The sequence below is a fragment of the Rhinatrema bivittatum genome, chromosome 6, assembly GCF_901001135.1.
Source record: "Rhinatrema bivittatum chromosome 6, aRhiBiv1.1, whole genome shotgun sequence".
Classification (NCBI taxonomy): Eukaryota; Metazoa; Chordata; class Amphibia; order Gymnophiona; family Rhinatrematidae; genus Rhinatrema; species Rhinatrema bivittatum.
In genome coordinates, this window is record NC_042620.1 from 282,492,236 (window position 1) to 282,515,046 (window position 22,811).

At 43.4% G+C, this 22,811-nt stretch overlaps 1 protein-coding gene across 2 annotated transcripts in view; it reads left to right on the forward strand.

The window, feature by feature from the left end:
* The window catches only part of OPHN1 (oligophrenin 1), a 235,543-nt gene that overhangs the window by 58,841 nt on the left and 153,891 nt on the right, over positions 1-22,811 (forward strand). For both annotated transcript variants that reach the window (XR_003857530.1, XM_029607285.1), the window contains one exon: positions 19,162-19,257. Coding sequence is in view for 1 of the 2 variants with exons in the window: in XM_029607285.1 (XP_029463145.1) it covers positions 19,162-19,257 (96 nt within the window). In the remaining variant the exon portion in view is untranslated. The remainder of the gene's footprint in view (positions 1-19,161; positions 19,258-22,811) is intronic.

Consider the following 22,811-nt stretch of genomic DNA (forward strand, 5'->3'; position numbering starts at 1 on the left):
ACCAGTCGGGTTTTTAGGATTGCCACAATGAATATGCATAAAATTGATTTGCATACCCTGGGTCTCCAATCTATGCAAGACTATCTCATGCCTATTCATTATGGATATCCTGAAAACCTGACTGGTTAGGTGTGCCTCCAGGAGAAGGTTGGGAAACACTGCTGTAACTTCCATTTCTTAACAATGTTTCTGACAGTTGAAATTGCTAGCTAGAAGAGTATTCAGATCTTTTTCCCTGCTTTGTAAGAGCGAATTACTGTATCCTCATTTTCAAATGCTCAAACAGCTGTTTAGAAGAGCCCAACTTGAGGTGTTAGACGGATCAGAGCATTTGTTCAACCACAGAATTTTCTTCACCTGTCTAACTGAAGTCCTAACATACCAATCAACATTTTGGGCCTTATTAACAACATTTTGAAAAATTAGTAATACAAACGAGAAGGGAGGTGCAAATAATATGTACACAGTCCACAATTTTTGTAGAAAATGAAGAATAACCATTTAATTTTTCTACCTCTTTTTTTCGTAAACCCACTGACCGTAACACATTGTTGAAATATGATAGTCATCATCCTTCTTATTTAAGAATGAACATCCCAGTAGGGCAATTGTTAAGATTATGACGGCTCTGTTTATCTAAATCTGACTTCTTACTCCAAGCTGAGCAGATGATATCTTGGTTTAGAGAGAGAGGGTACCCTCGTCGGGTCCTCCAGAAGGCCTTTAAACGTGCACTTTTTGCAAATCGAGATTTGTTTTGTTTTTAACCTCAAGAGCGGTCCTCTGAGGGGTGTATTAATTGTATCCTACTCTTCTCTACACATACCCGAGACCTTACATCCATCACTCGCCGGCATTGGCCCATCCTTGCCTTACACAAATGTTTTGATTTTCCTTTACGATTCACATCTAGACATGGTCGTAATCTCAGAGACAGATTAGTACATTCCCACTTTTTTGACACTCCTCCACCCAGCCAGTCTGGCCACCTTGGCCATTCCCCGTGCGGACACTGTTCTGTTTGTCCCCATGTTATTACCAGCACCATTTTTGAACATCCCATTTCTCATAAGGTTTATAATCTCAATTTCGCCTCTTCCTGTGCTTCGCGGGGAGGTTGTCTGTGGTCATTTGCCCCTGCCCCAAACTGTACGTTGGTAAGACCATTCATTAAGTATGCACTAGAATGATCGAACACCGCTCTAATATTTGAACCGGCCGTGAATCTGCACCTCTAGTTCCCCATTGGGTCAGTTGCACACATACGGGGAGAATGATTTGAAATTTGTGATCATTGACGTTGTACCTCCACCTTCACGAGGAGGTAATTCTCTGAAATTTTGATATGAAGGGAACAGAAATGGATCTATAAGCTCAATAGCCTATCCCCTGAAGGTCTTAATAATGAGATCGAATGGCACTACTTCATTTAATGACACTCCTGGTCTTGTTTTACTTTCTTACTTCTGATTGGCGGTGGGTGTATGTGTTGGTGCGCTATGATTGGTGCAGCTCTCTTGCGCCAAATTTTGTCTCTTTAAAGCTCCATTTCAGTCTGTACTGCCTGCTCTCCCTGGTTCTAGTTTTTGGACTATTCACAACAGTATGTGTCTCAGAATATTGCCTGTTTTTCACAGTCTGTATTACTGTTGATAAAATGTATTTCTGTTTGAATTTTCAGTGGTTGAAATTATACACTGTATTAGTCCCTCCCGACGCAGTTTTATGCGAAACACTGGTCCATGTTGGGGGCCCTCATTGAGAACTGTATTATTCTACAATGAGCTTTGGTTGAGCTGTACTGAATTGATGAAAAATTAAAAAGTTATTCATTTTCTACAAAAATTGTGGACTGTGTACATATTATTTGCACCTCCCTTCTCGTTTGTGTGGATAATGTTTGGAGTGTTGCTAGTGCCTCCTGGGTGTTTGTTGAAAAATTAGTAATGACACTGCTGGAAGGGTGTCCACATTTTTGCACATGACATATTTACTGCTTTATTACTTTAGTTTGTTCAACAAATAGTAATTTTGCATTAAAAATTACAGACAGTGTTATGTTTAATGTTTGTACCATGTAAAGGTTATATCAGCTTCTGTTCACTTAGATATTCATTGATACACACAGTTTGTTCAGGGTGCCTAAACTTTTGCATACAACTGTATTTTGGCAGTTTTGTCACAAAAAATATTTAAAACTGATTGCAATGAACCACTGGTTGCCCACATTTTCATAAGGCTGGGTGAGATGCATCACTATAAAAATAAAATTCCCTAGAAGAATTCTTTATGGTCTAGATTTTTGCTGTAAAATATTTTCTTAGTCTTATCTGACATTTGTCTGGATTTTTCCAAATATTGAGAATATATCAATGAGTCAGAGCGAGTTTAGCTTTGTGCAAATGGTGTTCTATCCTTTACACCTGGCTTTGCTTCGCTCAGCTGTTTAAACCAGGGTGCAGCATGAGACCGGAAAGGGCCCTTGGCTCTTAAAGGCATTGCCTTGATGGTATTATGAAATGATTTTCCATAGAAATCCATTGGAATCTCTACTCTGGTTTACTTTATTCACTGTCAAAGCTCAAACTGGGGTAATCTAATAAGGAAAGAATTGTTTGGACAAGTCCCAGCTGCCTTATCAACACCATCCTGCAGGATGCTGAGGATGAATGTGGAAAAGATGATGAGCTAGGACAGACTGGATAGGATTAAAACAGAGCAATTACAAAGTTTGCAGATTTGGAAGAATAGAGGAAAGTGACTGCAACTGTAAAGATGCTTCAGCGGTTCATATGTGGAAATAGTCATCTTTCCTTCGGTTTTTGCTGTGAAGGAAATACTAAAAGTTACAGCCTCTTTAATAAATAAGAGCAGTCCTGCACTAGAGATAATCTATTAACATGGAACGTATAACTTAATGTGCGACTCTTATAGGGAAAATGTTTTAAAAATAGGCCTTGAGTTGAGCTCAGCTGCGGTATTTCAGATATCTGTTGCAGTGGGTTGATACGACTGCTGCCGCTCATCACATCCAGGCAAGTCCCAGATGAGCCCTTAGGAATGCTGAAATTATGCAGCAACTTTAAAACAGGATTAAGTGCTAAAAATGTTCAGTGTTTCTGCTTCCAGAAATAGGAAGCAATTTCATTTATAATGACATCTCCCCAGCAACCTCCCCTTCATCTTATCCCCTTCTTGGATGATGCTTGGGTAAAATCGGTCATGTTAAAGCCCAATTTTTTTTCGGAATCATAGTTTGCAACAAATTTCAGGACAAACTAAACGTAATACAAGAAAAGGAGCAAAATGGACTCTCCTCCTGCCTCTCAAAATCTCCCATCGCCATATGAAGTACCATTTCAACGGTCTCAGCTGATGGCTCATCTCCTTTTGGGACTCAGGATATTGACAGACGGCCCCCTATCTCCTGCTCATGAAGCAGATGAGCAGGAGATAGGAGCCCAATGACCATTTTGCATAAATCTTTGGTTCGTTTTGGTATTGGGGAATCTTTTTATTTTTAAATAGCAGAGCCCATGCCAGAGTGCAAGAGTACACAGTTCCGGTTCGACAAGCTGAAACCATCTCAGTATGCCACCTTCACAAATCCTCCCTATTTAAAATTAAACCACCATTTTTACTATTTTTGGAGTTGCAGAAAAGAGGAACTCTATCATTCCTCTTTTCAGGGGAGGCTAAACTTGTCTTTGTGCTTGTTGCAGCTTTTGAAGGGGGCTCCTTGGTTGAGCAGATTTGTACAAAGTCGGAAAATTAAAATACCGCAGGGGAAGAGCAGTGCACATCCATGGAAAGCTGGATTATGTTTTAAATGTAAATCTGCTTTTTGTGATTGGAAGATTTTTTTTTTTTTTTTCTGGCTGCACTCGACTTCCAATCTAAGCCCCTCCTATCTGCTGAGCCCACGAGAGAGCCACCTTCTCAGACAAGGTCTTAAGAGGCTGTGAGTGCCAGTAGAGAAGGAGACCAGATGATTTTTCTGTTTGTGTTTGCTTGTACTCCACCATGAACTGTGGATGCAGCAGATTATACGTTTTTAGATTGAATCCGATAACTCTTGACTTGCATAGTCCCTGAATTGAGGAGATGTTGATGCCTTTCACACTGTTATCTTCTTGAGAAGGGTGTATTACACTGTTTCAATGCCATACATGCTTGGAGAGCATTTCAGTGTGGCCTACATTTAGAATCGATTAACTTGAAGTGTCTCAGTAGTAGGCAGTAAGAATAGAGCACCGCTGCTTTACCAAAAACAATCTTATGTAAGAAAATTGCTAGTGACTGTGAAAATGAATGGGAATGATGCAATGCAGAAGTTAAAACGTCCTGTCTGTCAATATCCTGAGTCCCAGAATGTACACATCTGCTTTTCCCTGTGTTTGATAGACTTGACCTGCAGCCTGACTGCAAGGTCGTGTAGTGGTGAAACAGAAGAAGAGGAAGAGACGGTGCAGAAGTGCACTTTCTTTGTTTTTTGCCAGGCTACAGAAGATTAAAACCAGAACAAAAGCCTTAGAACATAAATGTGTGTTTTTTGCCTTGTGAGCAGAATCTATTCCCGTTATCGCGCTGTTGGTGTTGGCAGGAGCTGTCACTAATGGGGTCGGATGGTAGGGCGTTAACCTAACCCCCCCTCCAAAAAAAAAAAGGGACCAACCTTAGTGCACAGCTGAAAACCCTGTGTTTAGATTCTACATTTGATTGTGGTCAAAAGGCCGAGAAGCAAACTGTGCTCTAGATGATGATAATCTGCTGACAGTGAGCATCCTGGACCATAAATGAGAGGTCTCTGGGGACAAATCAGATCTGCCTGCAGGCCCCCAAGTCCCCTGGGAAAACATCTTTTAGAGATCTGATGTTCTATGGGAAAAATAACTTCCTTCTATGCTTATTACCTTATTTGTGTAAGTATGTGGGGAAGCTGCCCTTTAACCTACAGAATTCAGATGGGTGTATTTAGTTGCAAGCACTTCAGCAGCTGAGCCGATGGTCATTGCCTCTAGGAGGGGGGTGTGAGGTTCAGTTTCACTTAAGGGGTTTTGCCTGCTCAGATTCCAGACATATTGATCCCTGTGACATAAGTGCCTTCTGGTTTTTTTCTTTTACTTTATTTTTATATCCATTTAAAACCACCAGAAAAAAAAAAATATCTGAAAGCAAACTTGATTGTTAAAGAAAAAACAAAAACAAAAAACAACCCTGGGTCTTTTTTGCAAGTCCACAAGTTGAAGGGGGGGGATGGAATGGAAGGAAACTTCATGAGCGTAAACTATTCCAAAGTGTCACAAAACAGGAAAAATGAATAGAGCAACAACATAGCAGCAGCAGCAGCAAATCCAGTCAAAATCGCCCCCATACTGTGGTGGCATTACACATTGACTCAGGACACATTCAGTTTTTTTAGGTCCAAAAAGAATAAAATTTCCGATGGCTTAAAATGAAACCCATTTAGTATCATTTGGATTTACTAAATGAGCCAGTGTGCCAGGTAGGATAGATTCCTGGTGCACTGAACGGAAAAATGTTCTACACTCTTGTGTAGATCTGGAAATAACCAGCTATTTTGTCCAAGAAAAAGAAGTTGTCTGTTGTGGAAAAACAGCCGCATGACTGAGTCTCAATTTTGGGGGAAGACAAAAGGTGGCAAGCAAGTTCATCTACATGTCTCCTCTTCATGAGAAGACCTCTCCAAAAGACCAATGAGGACAAGATTGTCACTAGAGAGATGACCTCCATTTTGAGGGACTCCTTGTTCGAGTGCTTGCCAGATGGTAAGAAATAGGCCCTGTTGATGGGTGGAAGGGATTTAGATGGGATTCTGAGTAGCTGTAAGAGATCTCTTGACCTGCTCAGGCTTGGGACTGCTGTAAACCTTTGAAATTCAGCACACATACATTCAGATATCTCATGTAATTCTCTAGGAGGTCAGTATTCAGCACTACTTAGCCAGATAAGTAGAGACTTACCCAGTTATGTGGCAGATGCTGCAATCAGCTGTTGCCACTTAGCCAGATAAGTACTGATCCAGTTAAGTAATTAGCTGGATAACTTGTAGGCAGATTGGGGAAAACATACTTATCCAGTTAACTTAGCCGGATAAGTGCCAATATTCAGACTTATCTAGTTAACTAAATTTTTTAGACCTGTGTAAGGTTCAACGGGGTTGAGGACCCTTGGTGCTGAGGTATGATTGGGGCTGCCTAGTGGGGCAGCCCCAATCATACTCAGACTCACACCATCAGCTGGCAGAGACCCGGAGGCAGGACCAACTGGAGCTTCGCCTATACCTGCCGCTTCCCCTGCAGGTTGAGCCCTTGGGTTCTGGCAGCCAGCAGGTCTCAGGTGGGTCCCTTGGGCAGTCCTGAGATGAATCCAAGTTGATGTGTGGGTCCATTTAAGCAAAAGAAAGCAGAACTGGAAGACAGGCTGGAGGTCGGGGCAGGCAGCAGATGGATCAAGGTCGGGTCCAGAGCCAAAGTCTAAATCCATGAAGGCCAGCTGAGGAAACAAGAGATAAAAGATGAACCAACAAGATAGGCAGGGCCAAGGGAACAAGGCAGAAGGCAAGGAGCAAAGGGCAAGACAAAGAGCAAGGAACAGGGAACCAAGAACAAGGCAATGCACATAGGAACAGAAGCACCAGGGAACCTGCTGCTGAGGCATCTGAAGGGCAAATGAAGCAGGTTGATATAGGCCAGGCCCAATGAAGTCATCAAAGGGCGCTGCAGTCTTTCCCGCCGCAGCTCCTTTAAAAGGTGGGATGCTGGGTGTGCGTGTGCCTTAGGCAGAGGTTCAGCAGCCTCGCGGGGCTTGGCAGTGTGTGGCCTGGGCGGTGGCATCTTGGCCACGAAGATTGCTTGTTAGCATTGGGGTAACTGTGGTGACTCGCAACTCATGGGGCCGTCCTGCCAGTCGTGAGAACCTGCTCAAAAGCAGATCTAAAGTTAGCTAGATGTAATTTATCCGGCTAGCTAGAACTTCTCCAGGTATATTCTGTGGCTTAGTTGTGCTGCTGAATATCCCTTCTAAGTTAGCCAGATAAATTATATTCAGTTACCTTAGACAGCCAAATATCTTTGAATATTAGGCTCGAGGATTTTAGTACTAACCTGTGGCAGTCCTAACTGGGTGACAGATATCCGAGAAATACATTGCTCTAATTGCCCTTTCTTCTCTGCCTGGCTTGCCAAGGAACTTTCACTAGACTGTGTCCTCTGATGGAGAAACTTGTCTGCTCCAAGGAGGTTAGTACAATCCAGACCGAGTCCAGAGTTAGAGTGAGAGGTTTTACCAATGCAGGCCTGACAGAAAGCCCAGCAAGTACCACAAAAGTGAAAAGGACCTGTGTGCAGAGCTTGCCTCCCACCAGCAGGGGCCCTTAGTGGGCCAAGCTCCTTCCTACTCTGTCCTTCAAGCCCTGTGGTTTGTAGGGCCTGCTGCTGGCCATGTTCCCTGCACTGCCACAGGATAAAAGCCTGCTTCACTCACGGTACCTTGTCTCAGTTTGGGTCTTAGCTTAGTCCTCCTTGTGGCCTTCTATTGCCTTAGTTTTGTATTTGGCCTTCTAGCTCTAGCCCATATAATTGGCCTTCTATTTGGTGTTTGACCCAAGTTTAGTGGCCTTATTCTGTCTTTGTTTGTCCTGTTTTGTTTGCCTGTCTTTATTTGACCTCAGTTTGTGGCCTTCCAGGTTTGGTTTTGTTCTGCCTTGTCCATTGGCCTGTCTGTCCTGTGTTTTTGTGGTTTTGGCCCTAGTGTTAGGCCTTCTGTCTCTGTCTGTTTATTCTTGTTTTGTCCTTATGTCTTGCTTTGTGGTGTACTCCCCTGCCCTCTCTAGTGTTTGTTTGTTTGGCACCCTTCTGTTCTTGGATCTCCACAGCTTAGTCCTAATGAATTGGGTACCCTTTGAATTTGAGGGGGAGGTGGCTGGTTTAGGCAGAAGACCCTGATGCTTGACCAGCCCTGTTCCTGTGTAAACCATCTGTTTCTGGCTGCAGCCCCACTCCTGCTCTGGAGGATACCCAAACCAGTACTTGTATTGTGAGAAGAGGTATCTCCCAGTTCAGTATTGCTTATCCCTGTCTCTCTTGAACTCATGGTTAATGCTGGTAGTTGAGTTGGTCTCCCCCTGGATTCAGCTTTGACCTCCCTATGGTCTCCTAGTCTCCCCCGTGGTGTTTCTAACCCAGTGGCCTCGTTGCGCATAGTTCCATGGTTCTCAGTTCCCACAAGAGGAATTCCAGCCATTGCTATCAATGCAACTTCTGGCATTTCACACAGTGATGGAACTTCCCCCAAAATAATCTCACTGTTCCAAGGAAGAGAGGCAGCTGGTGCTTAAAGATGTTTCTGCATCCTGCTACAATATTGAGAAGGCTTATGTTATTTATATATATATATATATATATATATATATATATATATATATATATATATATAATTTTTTTTTTAAATGAAATTGCCATTATGTATTTTAAATTCTGTAAACCAGTATGATGTTTCCACGAATATCGGTATACACAAATAAATAACATTTATTTTATTTATTTAAAATCTTTTCTATACCGTCGTTTAGTAATGTACCATCACAACGGTTTACATAGAGGCACATACTTTTTATAACCAAACTAAATATATCTCTGAAAGTGCCATTATAGTGTCGGTACATGTTTATATAATATAAGATATGTGACATGGATCTAGTCCATTTATATGATTAATAGGGTAATCATACAAGTATTGTGCTTAAATAAATAAATACATTCAAATGCTTTCCAGTGCATGGAAGGCTTCAATACTTCAGCCTTCTATAGTCTGCAATAACAGATCATTCAGCAGAGATACCGTTTTGATTTTCAAATCCTCTTCTCCCCCCCCCCCTCCCAAACAGTTCTCTGAAGATTCATTTCATAAATGCAGAACAGCTCCAGCTCCTCCAAGAGCTGTCTGCTCTCCGAGCAGTTGATGTGATGGGAACAGTCCCAATACAACAAGGGAATGCAGGATTCTACTCGCAGTACTTCCTCATTCCGAAGAAAATCATTGGCCTTCATCCTGTTTTGGACCCTGAATATCTCAAGAGACACCTGAAGAAAGAGAAAAGTTCAGGATGAATGCTTTAAGAAGTATCATCCCTCAATTGGAGATCAACAACTGGCTGGTCACTCTAGACCGCAAAGATGCGCGTTTCAAATCACAAAGCTCATAGGAAGTTTCCATGTTTCTTCATAGCCAGTTTCATGTCCTTCCTTTTGGCCTCGGCGGCCTTCAGTTAAAGATGTTCCTACTTCTTGAGCTCTGAATGTAGCTCTGGCTCGGCTCATGAAATTTCCATTTGAGCTTCTAGTAACAGAAGAACTAAAATATATTGCTTAGGTTTTGTTTTTGATAACTAACTTCTCCATGAAGAGGAAGCGATTTTGCAAGTGCTGGTCTTATACTCTCCGTATACCCACATTTTCTCAACAGAGTAGCTTTGAAAATTCATCCTAAATTTCTACCAGCAGTGGTCTCTCAATTTCACTTAAATCAGTCCATTGTGTTGCCAACATTTTTTTCCCCGAGATCACATGCCAGTAAGGGTGAGCAGGCCCTTCATATGTTGGACTGCAGGAGAATGTTACTGTTCTATTTCGAACGACCAGAATCTTGCAGAAAGTGTTCACAACATTTATTTCCTTCAACCCAGTAAAACAGGGTTTTCCAGATACAAGAAAAACTCTTTCCACTTGGGTTTCTGAGTGCATCTCGATTGTTGTTGTTATCTAACAGAACAACAGCTTCAAAGTAAGATGAAAGCCCTTTAAGTCGGAGCTACTGCAGCTTCCTTAGCCGTCTTCCCTTTGCTGCCATAGAAGATATATTTGCGATTCTGCCACCTGCTTTTCTATCCACACCTTCACTGCTCATTACTGCCCAGAAAATTCTTCACATCAACACATGATTTTGACCAAGCAGTTCTCAAAAGCTTATTTAATTATTCTTTCAAGTCTCCCTCCAACCTCTTCAATGTATGGGTTGCATAGTTCTCATTACTATATAACTACTACTACTACTACTACTTAACATTTCTATAGCGCTACTTGATGTACGCAGTGGTATAGAAATAAACAGGGCTGGTGCAAGGGTATTGGTGCCCTAGACACATTCTGCCTTGTAGCCGCCCCCTGCTCTCGGCCCCAACTTCTACCTCATTCACAGCCTCCGAATCTCTACTCTTTGCCGCGAGCGGGATAGGCTCCCCTCTCGGCACCACACGGCCACTCTTCGGTGCCCCCTCGTGGTCGGCGCCATAGGCATCCACCTAGTTCGCCTAATAGTTCGCGCCGGCACTGGAAATAAATGTTTTTTTATGCAGCCCTCAGCTTGGGAGTCCCCACTTGTGTGGCTGTTCATTGTCCTGCAGCTCCATGGAGAAAGCAGAGTTGCTTATCACGTACAGGTGTTCTCTGTAGGCAGCAGGACGAATCGGCAACACAGTCCCATCCTGAGGAGACTGAGCCCTGAGAGAGATTTTCTGTCTCAGCGCCGTCCCATGCCGTCCTCTCATCTGTGTGGTTTTTTTTTTTGTCCCGCTGGCTATGGAGGGCATGTGTTACAGATAAGCAGCCCTTGCTTTCCCCATTCTGTGGCAGATGGCAGCGGGTGACAGCTGGGGGACAGGCTGTGAGATGGTGCTGTAACCATGGCACCCTTTAGAATTGATGATCTTGGTGTGCTTCTGCACTTGAAAGTTAAAATGCAGAGGTGTCCCTAAAAGGGTGGTTACTTTTGGTTTTCTTTCGAGCTGTGGTGATGGTTTTGCAAGGGCATCAGACAGCTCTTGATAAAAGGGTCTTCCATGTACAGAGAGTCTGGAGCTGTCAGGCGACACAGTTCTGGTGCAGCCAGAGAGTCGAGTCGATGAGAAACTTGTCAGTACAATCCTTGGCGCTGATGTGCTTATTAGTTGGTTAAGTCCACACTACATAATATAAATTCCTGGGTAGAAAGTTAGCAAGAATGGGTGTGGGGTGTGGCGAGATTCAGTGAATGCCCAACCTTTCACTTCCCCCATCTTTCTCTCCCCCTACTAAGCTCCTGATTTTTTTTTTTTTGTTTTGTCCATCACAAAAGCCTTCCCCTCTCTCTGTTATTCCCTCTTATGATCCTCTCTTTGGCGCTTTCTCTTTCCTGTCACTCCTCCATGTATTCTCCATCCTTCTCTCTGTAGTCATCCCTAGCACCCTTTCTCATGGTCTCTTCCCATCTCCTTTCTCGCTCTCGTTGTACTATCCTCCATTATCCCCTCTCATGCTCTTCTTCCTTTTAGGTGCAAGCCCCTCAATCAACTCCTTTCACCTTCACTGCTTCTTTCCCCCTCTCCCCTAGGGCTTTTTTTTTTTTTTTACTTCTCCATACCTGGCTCTCAGCCTCCATTCCTCCATCCCTTCTCCTGCTCTGATTTCGTACCTTTCTAGCTCTCTCACTTTCTCTCCCTTAATCTCCTTTCCCACTTTTCTATAAAACAGAGGACAGCAGTGCAGCTGCTACTGGGGTCCTTGTGGTGCCGCCTCCTCTCCGGTGTACATTTCCCTCCACCCAGGAAGTACGTGCTACGGAGGGGTGGGCACGACAAGGATCGAGCGTGGCAGTGCTTGTATGCCCCTTGCGGTGATCTGTGGGCTGCCGTTGGTTCTCAAGTAGCTGGCAAAAGATGGGGTGCTGTCTGAGCAGCGGGATATGGCAGGAAGGGAGAGCCTGCAGTTGCTGGGCTGCTCTTCTCCCGAGTCTGTGCTCTGAGTGGGGGGAAGGGGCTGGGTCTGTTTGGGTATTCACTGAATCCCTTGAAGGCCCTTGACTGCTCACTGAAGCTCCATACTTTGGGTAAACTGATTCTTAGAGACAAGGCGGGGTGTGTGTGTCCGTGTCCGTCCAGGGGGCATCCTAGTGCCGTTCTTGAGATTCCTATGACACTTACTCTGTACAATGTGCAGAAACCAAACATGCCAAAAATATGCTCCCTAAATGACGTTTTGATAAGCATAAAATGGAAGTGAATAAAGCAGGACATAAAGTGATTTAGTCTTCTCTAGCAGGAAATATTTTGTGTCCGATTAAATGGTGGCTGTTCTAGGATTAGAACATTCTGATTATAGCCTTATTGGACATTCTTGTCATAGATGCAAGGTGGAAGCAGAGACATGGATAGGGATAAGATCCCTGTCACTGGAATTTAGTAGCTGCCAGTAGGGACTCTGTATTCAGTTAATGCTACTTCCTGGTAATTGATGTTTATTTACCATTCAGGTCTGTAAGTGAAACACATGGGCTTTATTTCACTGGCCTGTTTTCCAGGATCACTTTCTTAGATCGCTTCTCATTCTGTTTTTTTCACTCAGGGATGTCCACTCTGTCGCAGATCTTAGCGTCATCCGCAAAAGGACACTTTTTCATTCTAACCCCCACTGCAATATCACTCACAAACGGGCCGAAACAGTACAGTGTGCTCCGGCGGAGGGCACTGTTATCCCGCGATTGGACGCGTGTTTTCGACACGCTAGCGTTACCCCTTATTCAATAAGGGGTCGAAAACGTGCATCCAACCCCCCCAAACCTAATAGCGCCCGCAACATGCAAATGCATGTTGATGGCCCTGTTAGGTATTCCCGCTCGATTCAGAAAGGAAAATGTGCAGCCAAGCCGCACATTTTACTTTCAGAAATTAGCGCCTACCCAAACGTAGGCGCTAATTTCTCTGGGCACTGGGAAAGTGCACAGAAAAGCAGTAAAGACTGCTTTTCTATGCACCCTCTGACTTACCCATGATATTACAGATTCTGTAATATCATGGCGATATTGTCAGAGGTCTGAAAAGTTAAAAAAAAAAATTTGAAGTTGGCCCGCGGCTCGCAGGTTGAAAACCGGACGCTCAATTTTGCCGGCGTCCGGTTTCCGAACCCATGGCTGTCAGCGGGCTTGAAAACCGACGCCGGCAAAATTGAGCGTCTGCTGTCAAACCCGCTGACAGCCGCCGCTCCTGTCCAAAAAGAGGCGCTAGGGACACGCTAGTGTCCCTAGCGCCTCTTTTTTTTACCGCCGGGCCTAATATGAATACTGAATCGCACGCACAGGAGAGTGGCCTGTGCGCAAACCGGGAGAGTGGGCGTTCGCCCGCTCTCCCGCGGACTTTACTGTATCAGCCCATAAGATATTAAACAGAACTGGCTGCAGATCTGATCTCGGAGGCACTTCACTAATCTGAGTGATTTCCAATTACTACTTCCCTCTGTCGTCTGTATTACAAATTGGTTAACTGACGATCTGCCATCTTGGGACCTGCCCCCAAGCTGCTCATTTTATTCATGAACCTTCTGTTTGGGATAATATCCAAAGCTCTGCTGAAATCCAAGTAAACAATATCTACCATATTCTCTTGATCTAATTCTCTTATCACCTGATAGGGAAAAAAAATTGATCAGATTTGTTTGACACGAGATTTCTCTGGTAAAACCTTGTTGCCTCAGATTCTGTAACCCACTGGATTGTAGGTAGTTATTCACCACAGCCTCCATCAACATTAATATTAATATTGATCTTCCCCGCACACTTGTAAAATAATATTTTTTATTACATTTTTCTTCTTTCAATGTAACGTATAATGTTAACCAGAAACATTGAAAGTAAAATAAAATAGTCCCAACCCATCCTTTATCCCTCCCTCAAGTTTCAAAATAATAAGAAATGGGCAAATAGAATTTTGATGCTAAATCATAACACGCAATCCCAAATATCACCTTGGCATTCACCTCTGGGCATTTAGTGGATCACAATTTGAAATCGCAGGGCAATGATCTTGAATATAACAATGCAATACTTTTTATGATCTAGCAACACTGGGATTCCCCCTCTCCAATGGTTTGTCTTGGTTCATGATTCACTGAAGCCCAATCGTGGTAATTTTTCTGAGTGAAGGATGGGGTTTAGTGTCAAGGTTTGACACTGTAATCTTTTTCCCCTCTTTAAAATTAATAATACACTATCACCATGAAACCTTAGCTTAGTTGATGACATCATCATTGGTTTCAGTGTATGAAAACATCAGTTATGCAAGATCTTCCAGTGCTGTAATAGGAAACCTGAATGTTGTGACCAGATAGGGAATGGTCCAAACCGAATAGTTAGTTTGGCTGAATTTGACCTTTTTCTGGTGAATAAAGTTGCAATGATCAGCAAGGTTTACACTGAGACATGAAGTGGAATTGGTGCTCTGAGAGTTTCTGCCTCCTGAGGGAGTGTGGCACTTGTGGCTGTGATTAGTGAAGGTATTGTGATAAGTGGAGACGCAGCATACAGAATGTGGCACTACAGGTTCTTGGGCACCCTTGCGAAACGCACAGCAGGCAGTGAATGTCCCCGAAAGCCCATCTGATAAACCTCGGCAAGTGCCCAAGCTGCTGCTGCTGCTGCTCCAGTTTCCTTCTTAGCGTGATGCAGTCTTGTTTCCTGCACAGGCAGGAGCCAGATGTGCTTGGGATGGAAAGTTATGCCTGTCAGGGCGCCAAGTTACTGCAAGTAATAAGTTGAGCCATGTGGCATAGTGAATAGGCTGCAGAGCCGGAGACAGCAAGAGACAGACTAGCACTCTGCCGTCTGTAATGTGACAGCACCCATCCAGCAAAGTCTCCTGTTGCTTATTGGAGAGGGGTACTACTAGAGGCCTTTTTATCACTGGGAAACAGCTCTTAAAAGCAAGAACAGCATTTACTGCTTCCCCTTTGCTCCATGCTTGATCATGAATTAGTGTAATGTTCAGGAACAGTGGTTTTACATCTAAATAAGTGCAAGCATTATGCATGCAGTGGCTATGTATATACTCCTTGCTCTGCTCTCTCTTGGTTTTTGTTTTTTACACTTGAAAAGGTATGGAAATAAACATTGGAAATGGAAAAGATAAGCTCAAATGCAGGTCAGTTGGCAGGATTTTTTTAAGCCGAAATGAAACCTGGGCTGGTGGTGATCCTTGCAGTTGCAAGCCCTTACATTCCTTACAAAGGCTACCATTTTTTTTACTTTTCCAAGTGAGAAAGGACAGGTTGCTGGAGGCCACGCATATCTCCAGTACTTTGAAATTTCCTGGCATTCATAACATACCTCTGAGGTTTCTAAAAGTGTTTATGTTGCTGAGAAGGTGCAGCAAAGGATGTGGGGACTTTTAAGTTCAATTTCAGGATTATGTAGGAGGAGAAACCACGTGAGCATGATCAGCTGGGAGATGACGCAACGTGCATTTCTGAAGTGATGTTACAGGTTGCTTTGGGATACGGTTTTTGGATGAAGAGAGATATGTGGGGACAAGATACATCCGTGAATCTTCTTAGTGCCTTTTCAACATGTGGCAGAAGAGTGTGCACGGGGTGAGCCGTGTCACCCGTTCAGAAGCACGACAACTGTCCATAAATTTGTCCCGGACAGTTTCAAACTAGAGGTGATGGTCACACACAGTTCAGGAACTAACCATATTGGAAAAAGACCTGGACTTGATGAGTTCATTCATGCACATGCATGGTTTGTTCTTCCTTGAATTAATTATCTTTAGTTTCTTACCAAAGGGTGCCTTAGGTCTCCTGTAGTTTTAGTGGTACTCACGCCAGGCCTCTGGACCCCCCTTCCCCACCCCCACCCCCACCCCAGCCATTCATAATGAATTTGTATGATTTATTTACATATGTTGGTTTTCGAGCCAGATATATGCAAACATCTCATGCATATTCATTATTGATATCCCAAAAATTCAAGTCGGCAAAGTGGGCCTGTAAGCACCACTGCTCGGTCACTCCAAAGGCTGCCTCAAGCCCCTTCTGCTTAAGCACCAAATATTAGTAAAATAGTGGCTGAGCAGACTTATGTTTTATATAAACGTAGAATCTGATGGCAGTTAAGGATTGTTAGGCCCATCTAGTCTGTACAATTTCATCTCCACCATGTATGCACTACCCTTTCTGTTACTCCTGGATATGCCCCCTTTTGAGTTTTGTAATAGCAGATCTTCCTTTCCAATGAGCATTGCCTTTCAGGCATTTGGATATGTCTGTTATCCCTCTCTTCTAGTGTGTGTGTGTGTGTGTGTATATATATATGTATGTATATATATGTATGTGTGTGTGTGTGTGTATATATATATATATATATATATATATATATATATATATATATATGTGTATATATATATATGTGTGTGTGTGTATATATATATATATATGTATATATACCAAATGCCAAACCCAAGGGCTTCTATCTAATGCCAAAATGCCAAACCCAAGGGCATATATACCAAGGGCATATATACCAAATGCCAAACCCAAGGGCTTCTATCTATATATCTATCTATATATATATATATATATATATAGATAGATATATATATATATATAAGCCCTTGGGTTTGGAATCCTGCCAGGTGCTTGGCCACTGTTGGAAACAGGATACTGAGCTTGATGGACCCTCGGCTGACCCGGTATGACAACTTCTTATGTTCTTATTTCATAGTGCTTTTGGGGCAGAGTCTGCACTATTTTAGTAGATTTAGATTTATTAACATTTTATAAATCGTCTAGCACTAGGCATTATACATATTAACACACAAAATAATATAAAACACAAGAGATTCAAATTCTTCATCCACAACAGACACAAAACTGAATAACTATAAAGGAATTAGTTATATTTAAATGGAAAAGTAGATTTTCCTTGGATGACTTTTACTTTGTCTGTATCCTTTCAGAGGTACAGCCTCCCAAACTAACCCTGGTCTCAGGGGCATTACCACCTTTTTTTTTCTTCTTATATCTTTCCCTAAGTGCCTTGGCATTCCTTTGACTCTGGCCACTACTTTGTTGCTTTATTTTGCCACCTTGAGGTTTTCAGATGAGATCATTCTAAAGACTGTCGGTATCTCACCTTCCATCATGCACTACGCCCTTGGATTTCTAAATTCTAAATGCATAATGTTGCGTTTTGTTGTCTTTAATCTCAGCTTGGCAAGTATTTGACCATCCCTCCGGCTTTCTTGGATAGCTTTCACTCCTCCTTCAGGGATGTCTACCTTGTTGCACATCTGGTTTCCTTCTATCAGCCCATCTACCACTTGGTTCTAGTTCTTAAGGTATAGATTGAAAATCTTCAGAGGGGTAGCCGTATTTGTCTGGTGAAGCAAAAATGACACAAGGTAGGGGTGTGTGGTACCTTTATAGACTAACCAATTTATTGAGGCATGAGCTTTGAAGGGCAGAGTCCTCTGACGAAGTGAACTCTGTCCTCGAAAGCTCATGGCTCAATAAATTGGTGTTACTCTATAACAGGGGTGGGCAATTCCGGTCCTCGAGGGCTGCAAACCACTCGGGTTTTCAGGATATCCTTAATGAATATGCATGAGAGAGACCTGCATACACACTGCCTCAGTTGTATGCAAATCTATTTCATGCATATTCATTAGGGGTATCCTGAAAACCCGACTGGTTTGCAGCCCTCGAGGACCGGACTTGCCCACCCCTGCTCTATAAGGTGCTACCCACCTCTTGTCATTTAAGTTATGGAATGTGTACTGAGTTGTACTGAAAGGCCTTAGGAAGTGATAACATCGCTCATGAAACTACAAGCCCCTGAGGGAAGATGAGCTGGTCATAACATGAGCTTACTGCTACTTAAGACCCTAAGATATGCCATTCTGGGTCAGACTGAGGGTCCATCAAGCCCAGCATCCAGCAGTGGCCAATCCAAGTCACAAGTTCCTGGCAAGTACCTAAACATTAACTAGATCCCATGCTACTGATGCCAATAATAGCAGTGGCTATTCCCTAAGTCAGCTTGATTAATAGCAGTTAGTGGACTTCTCCCCCAGGAACTTATCCAAACCTTTTTTAAACCCATCCACACTATCTGCCGGAACCATAACCTCCGGTAACAAATTCCAGAGCTTAGTTGTGCATTCAGTGAAAAAGAATTTTCTCCCAGTTCTTTCATTGGAACTGGGGGAAAGTGACACTTGCATAGTTGAATTTCTGTACCAGGTCCTCTGGAGTCTTTGCACATTATGAATTCTTTCATTAGAGCAATGTAATCACAAGTTAAAGATGGTGATTTATTTGAGCATCTAATACCATTTTCAGAAATGCTGAAAGGACTTATAGAAACATAGAAATGGCAGCAGAAAAGGACCAATGGTCCATCCAGTCTACCCAGGAAGCTTCCCATGGTAGCATCTGCCGCACCGTGCGGGTGACCCCCAGTCAGTGCCACTTGATGTGCTTTGCTTATGGACTTGGCCATAGCAGCAGTCCTGTGTTTTTCCCTAATGTCTGCGCATCAGTACCCCAGATTGTAAAATAGCCATGGCTTGGGTTAGTTGTCTCTGAATCCAAATTCCTGTTTCCTTCCACCCCCCACATCCCTCCGAAGCAGACAGCGATGTTGTAGTTGCATCAAAAGCGTCAGGGCTTATTGTTAAGGGTAGTAATCCCCATGCCTTCTGGTAAGGGTAGTAACTGCTGCTCTGTGCAGGTTACCCCCATGCTTATCGGTGCCCCAGACCGTAAAAGTCAGGGCCCTCATTGCTTGCTGTCTGAATCCAATTCCCCTTTTCCCCTGCCGTTGACGCATAGATCAATGTTGGAGTTGCATCAAAAGGGTTCTAAGCAGTTCCTGTGCAGTGTCTTCTTTACATGATTCTTATGCTGGGCCCATAAAAAGTTTCAGAACTTACAAAGTTTTCTCCAGGAGCAAATATAGCTGTTCTCCATGGACAAGCAGGGAAGTCACAAGCTTGCTCCATGGAATGAAAAAAGACTGAGGGGATTTCGCACAAACTCTTTTGCTTCAGAATCTAGGGGAGGGTGCTCCGGGTGACATCATCCACAAGTGTGCCTGCCTTGTCCTGCTGACCGCAGAGAACACCGGTTACAGGTAAGCAGCTTTATTTTTACAGCTCTGCACTGGTGCACACCTCCTGAACGATCAGCATCGTGCCGATAATGGGGCATGCATTTTCAGTATGTTTGAGGTTTAGATAACAGCTAGCGTGTGCAGGTCATGCCTCAGGCTGTCTCTCTCATGAATCTCACTCCTACAGTTCAGAGAGCAACTCGTCTCTTCTCCCTTCCTTTTCAGGTTATTCTCATGCTGTGCTGAAATTCTCCCAGACTCTTCAGTCTTTCCAGTTTGACTTCATTGGGGACACACTGACTGATGATGAGATCAATATTGGTAAGCAGTTTTCATGAAGGTTTTTACTCACTGTAATTGGGGGGGGGGGGGGGGTGAATTGGAAAGGTTGGAACCGGCCAAAGGCAGCGAGCGAGCTCCCCTGTGCTGAATGACCCGTGAGTGATCCTGGCAGAGTAGAGAGAGACGCAGTCTTTTTCACCCTCCTTTCCTCACTCTTGTTCCTCGTTCTGGCTCTGTGCCGAGAGGTCTGACTCAGAAATGTGCTGCTTGGCTGCATTTTTCCAAACAGGCTTAGCAGATCTGGGGACTCGTACTGGAGGGTTTCTGCAGCCCGTTACATCAGCAGGCTGAGATCCTTCAGCATCCCAGCTTGGGTCCTAAAGTGGAAAGAGTGTGTGTATGGAAGAAGAAACCCAGGAGATCATCAGATCTGCTCTGCCTAGCCCTGTGTGGGTGGTCACAGCAAGCTGAGGTTTTTTGTTTTTTTTTTTCCCCCTGGATTTGAATGCCTCCATTTCATCTGCTTTACATTTAGTCTTCATTTTTTTTTCTCTGTCAAATGGGGGGATTTTATTTTAACAGTTAAGAAATAGAGTAAACCTCTGCTAGAGTGAGAATTCTCACAAAAACCTTCTACTGGCAAGTAGTAATGTTCATAAACCACAAAACACCATCATAAAAAAAGCAATAACTACCGTAATCATACTGTGGATCAAGGCCAAGTGATACAAAGAAGTGCCACAAACAACTTGCACACATTGACATGGGACAAAGGGCATTCAATCCTTCAGGGATTCCAAATCCATTCATAAAGAATCACTCTTTTCTAGAGATGTGAATCGTGTGCCCGATCGTCTTAACGATTGGGTTCGGCTAGAGGGGGGAAAAAATCTGATCGTGGGTGATGTGAATCGGAATTGGTTCCGATTCACATCGTTATTTTTTTTTTTTTTAGTGAGGCCCGACCCTTTAAAATTAACCCCTTACCTTCCCCCACCCTCCCGAACCCCCCCAAAACTTTTTACAATTACCTGGTGGTCCAATGGGGGCCCGGGGACCGGGCTCCCGCTCTCGGGCCATCGGCGCTATTTTGGCTGCCACTCATAAAGATGGCGCCGATGGCCCTTTACCCTTACCATATGACAGGGTATCCGTGCCATTGGCTGGCCCCTGTCACATGGTAGGAGCCCTGGCTGGCCGGCGCCATCTTTAAAGATGGCCGCCGGCATCCTAAAGATGGCCACCGCCGTATTTAAAGATGGCCGCCGGCCATCCAGTGCTTTTACCATGTGACAGGAGGCGGCCAATGGCACGGATACCCTGTCACATGGTAAGGGCAAAGGGCCATCGGTGCCATCTTTATGAGTGGCAGCCGACGGCCCGAGAACGGGAGATCGCTCCCGGGACCACCACTAGACCACCAGGTAATTTTAAAATGTTTTGGGGGGATCGGGAGGGTGGGGGAAGCTAAGGGGTCGTTTTTAAAGGGTCGGGTGGGTGTTTTGTTTTTTTTTTATTGGGCCATCAGCGCCATTTTGAGTGGCAGCCAAAATGGCGCCGATGGACCGAGAGCTGGAGATCGGTCCCCGTGCCCCCACTGGACCACCAGGTACTCGTAAAAAGCTTTGGGGGGGGGGGTTCGGGAGGGTGGGGGAAGGTAAGGGATTCGTTTTATAGGGTCGGGGTGGGTTTAGGGGCTTTTTTGGTGTGCCGGTTTTCCCCGCCCTCCCCCCTCCCCCGATTTACGATTTTTGACGATAAATCGGGGGAATTTCTATTGTATCGCGACTATTAACAATTTTTGACGATTTAAAATATATCTGACGATTGTTTTAAATCGTCAAAAAACAATTCACATCCCTACTCTTTTAATCCCAGCTCGGTCCCTTATATGTGTATCAATAATAATAGTGGCATAAATATTAAAGTAGAGATTACCAAGTATCACTTTTTCCTCTGAAACGCTCCACATTCCAAAAATGTTTCTTTTAAACTACAGCTACTCCTTGAAAACATTCCTTAGTTTAATGCAGCAACAGAGGAGTCCAGATCACAAAATAATGCAAAATTCCTCTCTTGATAGCAGCAAACAGCTCCAGAATTTAATACTAGATAGCAGCTTAAAAACCGCCTTCTTCACAATGGATGAGCTTCATCCAGTTCTCACGGTGTTCGTAAATGGCCAAATTGGCACAGGTAGCTCAAATAGTACTTGCCCAATGCTCACAAATGTCCAGCTGCAAGAAAGACTCAAACAATGCTAACCAACACAGCCATGCTTTGGTAAAAGTATCACCTGCACTGGGAGCACAAACGTCCATAACATCGCACTTCCATAATTCTATTTGTCTTTTCCTGTTCACCGTGTATCATCGTTTAAAGATTTTACTGCCTCACTGAGGATGTAAAAGGCATCGATGGGCCCTAGTCCGGTGCTTGGGATCAGGTCCTTCATGGAGCTGGAATATGAGGACGACTCCTTTTCAGACAGAAGTTTTCTTTTGAACTAGAGCAGAGTTACTGGGTTCTAGTCCCAGGTGGGATGCATTTCATCTTGTTCTGAGCCTGATTTGCTAAGTTTGTTTCCCCCCCCCATTCTGTGTCTACAGGAATAAAGCTTAGTAAATCAGGCCCTCTCTGTTATTCCAGTTTATATATGAACCATGCTAACACCATACAGTAGCCACGTATGTCTCAAAAATTATACACCAAACTGCAAATGTATAGCTTACATTGAAAAAAGAACTGGTTGAACAGATACACGCAAGGCACAGATGGCACTTCCTTCACCCCCTGTGGGATACAGACTTAACACTTCTTAGTCTGACTATAAATACCTCCTGACAAAGCATTTGAGATACAGTGAAACAGTTACATTATCCAAAAGGCACGCTTTTTACATCTCTAGCACAGGTAAGAGGCATGTTGGAAGACATAGTCCTTACTCTATTGCCAATGTTGGCTTTCTTTTTTTGTGTTCATATATTTTTTATTTAATTCATAAGAAGTTTTCTATAAAATTTCCATTTAGAGAACAGAACATTATCTTGTCTGGGAGACTACTACTACTATATCATACAACACAGTTTAATCACACTATGAACCTTTAAGCGATATTAGCTATTTCTTCATAAAGAGGGTGTCTGTCTGATGTATGCAGTAAATTCCAGGTAAGGTAGTGGAGACAGAAGGAGTAGCAGAATTCAAGAAAGCCTGGGATAGGAATAGAGGATCTTTGCAACCCAAGAAGTGAGGGGAAAGCCATAGATCTACTGGAGTCTAGGGCATTGCACCAGGAATGACATTGAGCAGACTAGATGGGTCTTATGGTGCCTATCTGGTGCCATATTTTGTGTTTCTATGATGCAACAAAAAAGGTTGCAATTACAGAGCTTGGAATATATAATGATCTACAGGTTTCCAGATTTCTGCAAGATGTTTAGATCTGTTACTGTATTTCTTTTGGCTGTAACAGCTTTATATTTGTTTGACAACATACTATATTCCACCTACATGTATTTCTAGGTGGAAACTATCATGCTAGTTGAATTTTAAGGCCAAGGATAATAAAATATCTATCAGTTTTTCAGTTT